The sequence below is a fragment of the Mandrillus leucophaeus genome, unplaced genomic scaffold (genome assembly GCF_000951045.1).
Source record: "Mandrillus leucophaeus isolate KB7577 unplaced genomic scaffold, Mleu.le_1.0 Scaffold69, whole genome shotgun sequence".
Classification (NCBI taxonomy): domain Eukaryota; kingdom Metazoa; phylum Chordata; class Mammalia; order Primates; family Cercopithecidae; genus Mandrillus; species Mandrillus leucophaeus.
Window position 1 is genome coordinate 2,389,571 of NW_012107474.1, and position 8,908 is coordinate 2,398,478.

The 8,908-nt window shown below is 54.4% G+C and overlaps 1 protein-coding gene across 1 annotated transcript in view; it reads left to right on the top strand.

Moving 5' to 3' along the window:
• The first annotated feature begins 10 nt into the window (after window positions 1-10).
• The window catches only part of SIK1 (salt-inducible kinase 1), a 12,067-nt gene continuing 3,169 nt past the window's right edge, over window positions 11-8,908 (top strand). The window contains 12 exon segments of the mRNA XM_012002538.1: window positions 11-199; window positions 687-803; window positions 4,207-4,270; window positions 4,445-4,606; window positions 4,812-4,936; window positions 5,063-5,186; window positions 5,737-5,960; window positions 6,186-6,332; window positions 6,846-6,971; window positions 7,087-7,303; window positions 7,758-8,039; window positions 8,520-8,823. Coding sequence (XP_011857928.1) covers window positions 44-199; window positions 687-803; window positions 4,207-4,270; window positions 4,445-4,606; window positions 4,812-4,936; window positions 5,063-5,186; window positions 5,737-5,960; window positions 6,186-6,332; window positions 6,846-6,971; window positions 7,087-7,303; window positions 7,758-8,039; window positions 8,520-8,823 — 2,048 coding nt within the window. The 5' untranslated portion in view covers window positions 11-43.

The following is an 8,908-nucleotide window of genomic DNA, read 5'->3' on the forward strand; positions in this document are numbered from 1 at the left end:
TGGGCTCTGAGCTCTGTGCGGCCCCGCAGGTGCGCGCGGAGCCATGGTTATCATGTCGGAGTTCAGCGCGGACCCCGCGGGCCAGGGTCAGGGCCTGCAGAAACCCCTCCGGGTGGGTTTTTACGACATTGAGCGGACCCTGGGCAAAGGCAACTTCGCGGTGGTGAAGCTGGCGCGGCATCGAGTCACCAAAACGCAGGTGCGTGGGGGCAGCGGGACCCAGCCGGCGGGGCCTTCCCACTGGGCCCGGGGCGACCGACCCTTGGCGGGTGGACCCCATGCGGATTCAGTGCTGCAGGCTTGATTGTCGTGGTGGGTGAACAGTAATCGTTTTTAGTTCGGTAAAGAAAAAAATGCTTTATGTTGCTGCATAATTTGCACATATATTGGGAGAAAGCAGAGAGGATAATGGCAAAAGAAGGACCAACCTGAGAGTGCAGTGGTTCATGGACTCAGAGCTAAGCCCTGTAAACTGAGCCTGCAAATACTTAATGCACTTACTTAACTCGGATTATTTTAAATAACATTAGTGGTTACTTTGGTTATGTTTTCCCAACTTCTTGTGATCCTTTGTAGACAAAGTGTTGAGAAATTAACTTGCAAAAGATGAAATGTGTAAATTAGGTTGAGGGTTTTTAAAAAAAAAAAACAAAACAAAATATCCTTTTTCTTTTTAAAATCCGTAGGTTGCAATAAAAATAATTGATAAAACACGATTAGATTCAAGCAATTTGGAGAAAATCTATCGTGAGGTTCAGCTGATGAAGCTTCTGAACCATCCACATATCATAAAGCTCTACCAGGTAAGGGGTCAGCTTGCCTTTCTCTGCTAATCCTGGCAAATGTGTTGTATTTTATTGCCAACAACGGAAGTCTGCAATTTCTGAAGGTGGCTTCCCTTTTGGGGGGTGTGTGGAAGTTGGGTATTTGGTTATATAAGGTAAACAGACTGATTTTTATAGGCTGTGCAGATATATTTGCAATTACTGCTTTTGAATCATAATTGAGATTTGCTTCATTAGAATTTTATTTAGTATCCTAACCTGATCCAGTTTTAAATGTGTAGAGAGCTATTGCAAATTTGCTTTACTATGAAAACAGACAAATGCATCTGTAGGTATTGCCACAGGTCACACATTTAGTATAAAAGGACAAATTTGAGTGAAACTGGAAACTTCTACCTTTGCAGATAATTATTAAACTTTAAAGCCAGCTGCTCTTACCGGTTTTCATTAGTTTATTTTTGCAAGGACAGTAGTAAGCATTTGTTTTCCCTATTTAAACTCTTCCATGAGAAACGGAGAGATGAAAATACTTTTCCATAGTAAGAGTAAGGAGCTTGTCATTTAATCCACGCTAGGAACATGCCTTGCCCTATCTGTTGGTTTATTTTGTGACTTACTTATTTTTTGACTTAATTTTTGTTCTCATGTTGAAATTAATAAATTATATCATCAGGAAATAAGTACTAATCTAATTAGAACAGCAAAGCAATCATTTACACCTCCCTAATGATAAATGGCCACTTTTGCAGGGGTGAAATCAAGTCTTCTTGCAGAAGAAGTTCTTTGCAGGTGCTATTTCATCCATTTGTGTTGGGTTGAAGTTCCTCTTAATGATTCGTATGAAATGGAATGTGAGACGACTCTGGGATGTTGTGTGTGTTCGTGCAATTGGGACGGCTCGGTGTACAGTGTGGCAGGAGAGAGAATTATGATTTGAAATTATCCTCCAAAAGCCTCTGCACTAGATTAAAATAAAAGTAGCGGTATTGGCGGAGCTTGTGTTCACCGTGACGACAGTTTGCTCAGCGTCTTTAAGCACAGAATTCATGCCGTGTTCACCTGGTTTGTGTTTTGTTTCTGTTGTCATTTTTAAGTTGTGTGCTCCATGGTACTGGTGTACTGCCTGTGCAGCGTGCCCAGCCCATTTCCTCAGGAGTGGGCTGAGCTGGTTTTGTTTCTGACTTTGCTCAAGGCCTGAACCCTAATGGAAGTACCTTCCTTTTCTTCCTGTTCTTCTCCTTTCCCATTGTGTGGAATTAGCTCGTTAAAGAAACAAATTGCCGTGTGATTGGTGCTGGAGGTCTTTTCTGGAGGTGCATTTTCTTACTGCTGCTGTATGTAATTCTTAACTGTTTGGAGATGATAGAATTTAGTGGTGTAGCAATGACGTTTATTCCTCTGGTTTTGACGCTAGTGTCTAATTTTCTTTTCTTTTCTTTTCTTTCCTCCTGTCTTTTGTTTTTGTTTTTGTTTTTTTTTTTTTTTGAGACGGAGTCTGGCTCTGTCACCCAGGCTGGAGAGCAGTGGCGCAATCTCGGCTGACTGCAACTGCCGCCTCCTGGGTTCAAGTGATTCTCCTGCCTCAGCCTCCCAAGTAGCTGGGATTACAGGCGCACACCACCACACCCAGCTAATTTTTTGTATTTTTAGTAGAGATGGGGTTTCACCATTTTAGCCAGGATGGTCTGGATCTCCTGATCTTGTGATCTTGGCCCACCTTGGCCTCCCAAAGTGCTGGGATTACAGGCGTGAGCCACTGTGCCCAGCTGCTAGTGTCTAATTTTCATTACGCTGGCCGGAGCCCCAGAACCCTGCTGAACGTTTTTAGACTTTCAAAAAGTTTAAACACTTTGACTTTTAATTCTTTTCCTCCTCCTCCGTTTCTTCAGTTGGGGACAGGGTAAGCAGTGGTCTTAGAGTTATTCCACCACACACAGGGGCGGGGCAGTTAAAATTCTTGCCAAACTGCTAGAATTTATAGAACACTTTTCTTACTAGATTTACAACTCAAAGCAGAAATCTTTGAAGCATCTTTTTTTTTTTTTTTGAGATGGAGTCTCACTGTTGCCCAGGCTGGAGGGCAGTCGTGCAGTCGATCACGGCTCACTACAACCTCCACCTCCCGGGTTCAAGCGATTCTCCTGCCTCAGCCTCCCAAGTAGCTGGGACTACAGGCACAGGCCACCACACCTGGCTAATTTTTGTATTTTTAGTAGAGGTGGGGTTTCACCATGTTGGCCAGACTGGTCTCGAACTCCTGACCTCAAGTGATCAGCCTGGGTAATCCCAAAGTGCTGGGATTACAAGCGTGAGCCACCGCCTCCAGCACAAAGCATCTTTTTTAAAGGAATAACTGTATATTTTGAACCCAAATAAATCTTTTTTTATAAGAATATACTGTCTCATCCTCTCCAAAATTTTTCAGTACTCACAGACATATGTTATATTTTTAAATCTCTTTTTAAGTAAAATAAAGTTATTGATCAGTGAATGAACTTGGAAGGGCTATATTGGCATGGTTGTTGGGTGGCTACATGCTGAGTGATGGGCTGTGCACTGAGCAGCCCACTGCAGCTGACCTGGCAAAGCTGGGTTCCCACAGCCTCATTCATCCTGTCAATCAAGCGAGTAGGAATGGGGTGTGCGTTCTCTATTACTCAGGTGGCTCTGACCATTGATTGGACTCATCTTTTGCCTGCTAGGCTTCTATAAAGCCCAGCAAACTTCCAGCAGTCTCCTCCTCTGTAGCCTTCAGAGATCTGTCTCTCCTTTTTTGAGATGGAGTCTTGCTCTGTCGCCCAGGTTGGTGCGATCTCTTGCTCTGTCGCCCAGGTTGGTGCACAGTGGTGCGATCTCGGCTCACTGCAACCTCCGTCTCCCGGGTTCAAACGATCCTCTTGCCTCAGTCTCTTGAGTAGCTGGGATTACAGGTGCCCACCATCTCACCTAGCTAGTTTTTGTATTTTTTGTAGAGATGGGGCCTTGCCATGTTGACCAGGCTGGTCTCGAACTCCTGGGCTCAAGCGATTCTCCTGCCTTGGCCTCCCGAAGCGCTAGGATTACAGGCGTGAGCCACCATGCCCCGGCCTAAGCATTCTCAAATTGTATGTGAGGTGACTTGAATTAAATATGACCACAAAGGAGAATTCTAACATATTTAGACCTTTCGTGAGAGGAAAGGTGCCTCAGGATAGGTAAGTCAGTGAGGAATTCACCTCTGATTTTTTAAAGCTGTCTTTATGAGGAGGAATCTCCTGTGTTTTTTTTTTTAATTGCAGAAATTTTTCTTTTCTTTGCATTTTTAAATGACGAATGCTTTTGTCCTAGAGAAGTTAGAAATCTCCTGGGGTTCTGGTGGATTGTTTGTAGCACTGCCTTGTGCCTTTTTTGTGTGGTTAAATGTCAGGTCTTTCTTTTTTAGGTTATGGAAACAAAGGATATGCTTTATATCGTCACTGAATTTGCTAAAAATGGAGAAATGTTTGGTAAGCCACACTCATTTTTAACATCTGTTGAAAACCAGTGGCACGAACGTGTCTGGATTTGCACGGCCAGTGTTTGGGCCACACATCCTAGAACCTCGTGGTGTTCTCCAGGGCCCTCTGGGTAGTGGGCAGGCTTTGCCCTGGGGGTTGTAGCTTTGTTTTGTGGCTCCTCAGATTATTTGACTTCCAACGGGCACCTGAGTGAGAACGAGGCACGGAAGAAGTTCTGGCAAATACTGTCAGCCGTGGAGTACTGTCACGACCATCACATCGTCCACCGGGACCTCAAGACCGAGAACCTCCTGCTGGATGGCAACATGGACATCAAGCTAGCAGGCACGGAGGGCCCGGGGTGGGAGCAGGGACATCAAGCTGGCAGGCATGGAGGGCCTGGGTGGGATCTGGGACATCAAGCTGGCGGCACAGAGGCCCTGGGGTGGGGGTGCGCCCACGAGCAGCCCCAGCTTCCCGGCATGTGCCTAAACCACAGCCCCTTGCCATTTGCCATTTAACCTCATCTGTCTGTTTCTTTGCATCTCAGATTTTGGATTTGGGAATTTCTACAAGTCAGGAGAGCCTCTGTCCACGTGGTGTGGGAGCCCCCCATATGCCGCCCCAGAAGTCTTTGAGGGGAAGGAGTATGAAGGCCCCCAGCTGGACATCTGGGTAGGAGCCGCGTGCGCGCAGACCCCCTTCCCGAGGCCGCATTCCCTGAGGGCGCTGTGTTCCCAGGGGTGCTGGGTTCCCAGGGGCACTGCGCTGGCGCTGACGTGGCTCCATGGTCCTCAACAGAGCCTGGGTGTGGTGCTGTACGTCCTGGTCTGTGGTTCTCTCCCCTTTGACGGGCCTAACCTGCCGACGCTGAGACAACGGGTGCTGGAGGGCCGCTTCCGCATCCCCTTCTTCATGTCTCAAGGTGGGTCGTATGGTCTCGCGTGGGTAGGGGCCTGTGTCTCTTGCAGCCCCTTTGCGGCTGGCTTCTGAGTCGTTGTTGAGTCTGGGAATCAGGCCCAGGTTACTGTGGGCTGCAGGAGAAACCCAGCCCATGGATGCCTTCTCAGTGCCCTATTTCTAGGGTGGACAGGTGCCCTTGCTGCACAGGCTGGTGCCTCATGCCTGCTGTCCCCGCCCAGCACCCACGCCCAGGGCGCTGGCATCATCCCTGGGTTCAGTCCACTGGCTGTGGCGCACCCGGCTTTTCTGTGTCATAAAGATGCCTGTCCACGTGGTGCTCAGGCGCGGGGCATGGCAGAAGGGTGGACCTAAGTGGTTCTCTGTGTGGTGGACACAAAGTATGGTGGACCCCAGGGGCTGGATCCCTGGCTGGTGGCACCCCTTGGGTGGCAGGACTGAGCCAATGGCCCGGCCCCTGCTCCTGGCCGCTGGCGTGTCAAACCACGTGGGGCGGTGGGTGGGAGCACAGGTGAGGTCCTGCCACCCTGGCTCAGCCTCCTGCTTCTCCGCAGACTGTGAGAGCCTGATCCGCCGCATGCTGGTGGTGGACCCTGCCAGGCGCATCACCATCGCCCAGATCCGGCAGCACCGGTGGATGCGGGCTGAGCCCTGCTTGCCAGGACCCGCCTGCTCCACCTTCTCCGCGCACAGCTACAGCTCCAACCTGGGCGACTACGACGAGCAGGCGCTGGGTATCATGCAGACGCTGGGCGTCGACCGGCAGAGGACGGTGGAGGTGAGCCCGGCCACACTCGCCCTGGCCTCACCCGCAGGGGCTGGGCGGCTGTCTCGGGAAGCAGGCACTCACCAGCCGAGTTAAAACGGGAGCGCAGGCTAATTTAGGGGCAGGCTTATCCACCCCACTGAAGGATATTCTCAGTGACCCAAGAATAACCTGGGAGCGGGTGGACCCTGGGGCTCCCCGTCGCCCCGTGCTGACCTCTGCTCCTCTCGTTCCCAGTCGCTGCAAAACAGCAGCTATAACCACTTCGCTGCCATTTATTACCTCCTCCTCGAGCGGCTCAAGGAGTATCGGAATGCCCAGTGCGCCCGCCCCGGGCCTGCCAGGCAGCCGCGACCTCGGAGCTCGGACCTCAGCGGTTTGGAGGTGAGGGGGAGGAGTCTCCTGCCAGGCCCCAGGCTCCCTCCACCCTCAGGCACCCTCCCCCGTCAGGCACCCTCCCCCATCAGGCACCCTCCCCTGTCAGGCACCCTCCCCCGTCAGGCACCCTTCCCCGTCAGGCACCCTCCCCCGTCAGGCACCCTGTCCTGTCAGGCACCCTCCCCCGTCAGACACCCGCTTGGAGGGCGGTTCCTTGCATGGGCACTGGGTCCCAGGCCGTGTGGGGAAGGGGGCGCCAGCTGCTGGGGGCTGGACCCTGCCCAGAGGCCACTTGTCCCTGACTCATCCCGGGGCCGGCCTGTCACGCCGCCTCCTGGCAGTGCAGCACCAGCACACGGTCCTGAGCCCAGCCTGGCCAGCCAGTGTCCCTGTCAGCTGTCACGCCCACCAGCAGGCAGCTCGCTCTCCAGACAGAAGCCAGCTTGTCTCTTCTCTCGCTGGCGCTGGTGGTCCCGGAGCCGCTCCCCTGATGGCCTCTTTCCCGTCTGCCAGCTCCAGGTGCCTCAGGAAGGCCTTTCCACTGACCCTTTCCGCCCCGCCCTGCTGTGCCCGCAGCCGCAGACCTTGGTGCAGTCTGTCCTGCAGGCCGAGCTGGACTGTGAGCTCCAGAGCTCGCTGCAGTGGGTGAGTGCCCACAGCGGGTGTGGAGAGGGCTCGCTTCAGCCTAGCCCTGGTGCCCCCAGTGCGCCCGGGTCACCCGGAGCCAAACAAGTCACTGGCTTGTGTCTCTCCAACCCAGCCCTTGTTCTTCCCGGTGGATGCCAGCTGCAGCGGCGTGTTCCGGCCCCAGCCCGTGTCCCCCAGCAGCCTGCTGGACACAGCCATCAGTGAGGAGGCCAGGCAGGGGCCAGGCCTAGAGGAGGAGCAGGACGTGCAGGAGTCCCTGCCCAGCAGCACGGGCCGGAGGCACACCCTGGCCGAGGTCTCCACCCGCCTCTCCCCACTCACCGCTCCATGTAAGTGTCCCCGGAGGCCCAGGAGGACACCGGTGGATAGGCTTACAGTCGATGTGAGGGTGGGCTAATTTAGAATGAATGTTTTGCCCGGCAGCCTCTTAGGTTGGACTTCTCAGGATTTGCCATTTGTTTTAATCCCTGAGACCACACAGTTGATGCTTAGAGCCTGCCCTGCATGTGGTCGTTCTGGTGGAGGGTACAGCGTGGGGTTTAGCCTCCAGCAGGGTCCTCCCCAGGCCGCCCCGGGTACTGGGAGGGCAGCCCCTTGCCTGAGGTCCACCTGTAGCTGCACCGTGACGGTGGCCTGCCTTGGGGCTCCCTGGGCTCTGGTGGCCTCGAGCCCTCTTCCCACCAGGTTGAGGGCAGGGATGGGGAGGCCGGCACTGCCATGTGTGCGCAGCAGGGGCGGGGAAGCCCGTACTGCAGCATCAAAAGCGCCGTCCTCCTCCCACAGGTATAGTCGTCTCCCCCTCCGCCTCGGCAAGTCCTGCAGAGGGAACCAGCTCTGACAGTTGTCTGACCTTCCCTGCGAGCAAAAGCCCTGCGGGGCTCAGTGGCACCCCGGCCACTCAGGGGCTGTTGGGCGCCTGCTCCCCGGTCAGGCTGGCCTCACCCTTCCTGGGGTCGCAGTCCGCCACCCCGGTGCTGCCGACTCAGGGGGGCTTGGGAGGAGCTGTTCTGCTCCCTGTCAGCTTCCAGGAGGGACGGCGGGCGTCGGACACCTCACTGACTCAGGGTGAGCCACGCTCCTCCCACACGCACCTCCACCTTCCCCGGGGAGCCGTGTGTGTCTCTGGCAGCACGTGACTTTGTCCCCCTGTTCTCCACTGGGCCTGGGTGGGACCCTCAGTGCTCTGGGCAGGCTGGGGTGCTCAGTGCTCTGGTGGCTCGGGGGGTTACGGCCTGCTGGGATGGACACATATGTGGGTCCCTGAGCACGCGGCCTCTGTGGCTGGTTCTGAAAGCGCAGGAGACAATTCTGTGTTGGGCAGCACCTCCCGACTTGGAGGAGGCATGGGGTCAGGGAGGGCCTTGGCTGCCAGCTGCCTCCTCGCCACCACGGGGCTTGGGTGCCAGACTCCTGTCCGGCCATGCTTGTGTCACCCGTCCTTTCCTTACCCCCCACCTGAGGCTTGGAAACCCCCTAAGCCAAGGGCTGTGGATGCTGGGCTAGGAGCCGGGAGGCCATTGACCTCCTGATTTGCTCTCCCTGCAGGGCTGAAGGCCTTTCGGCAGCAGCTGAGGAAGACCACGCGGACCAAAGGGTTTCTGGGACTGAACAAAATCAAGGGGCTGGCTCGCCAGATGTGCCAGGCCCCTGCCAGCCGGGCCAGCAGGGGCGGCCTGAGCCCCTTCCACGCCCCTGCACAGAGCCCAGGCCTGCATGGCGTTGCAGCTGGCAGCCGGGAGGGCCGGAGCCTGCTGGAGGAGGTGCTAGAACAGCAGAGGTAGGGCCTGCCCCCACCCTGGGACCCCGGGTGGACACATGGCAGGTTGTCTCCTCCAGGAACCTCATTTGCTAAGCGGTCCCCTCCTCTGTGTCTGTCTCTTATACACATCTAGATGTGTATAAGAGCCTCATTTGCTAAGCGGTCCCCTCCTCTG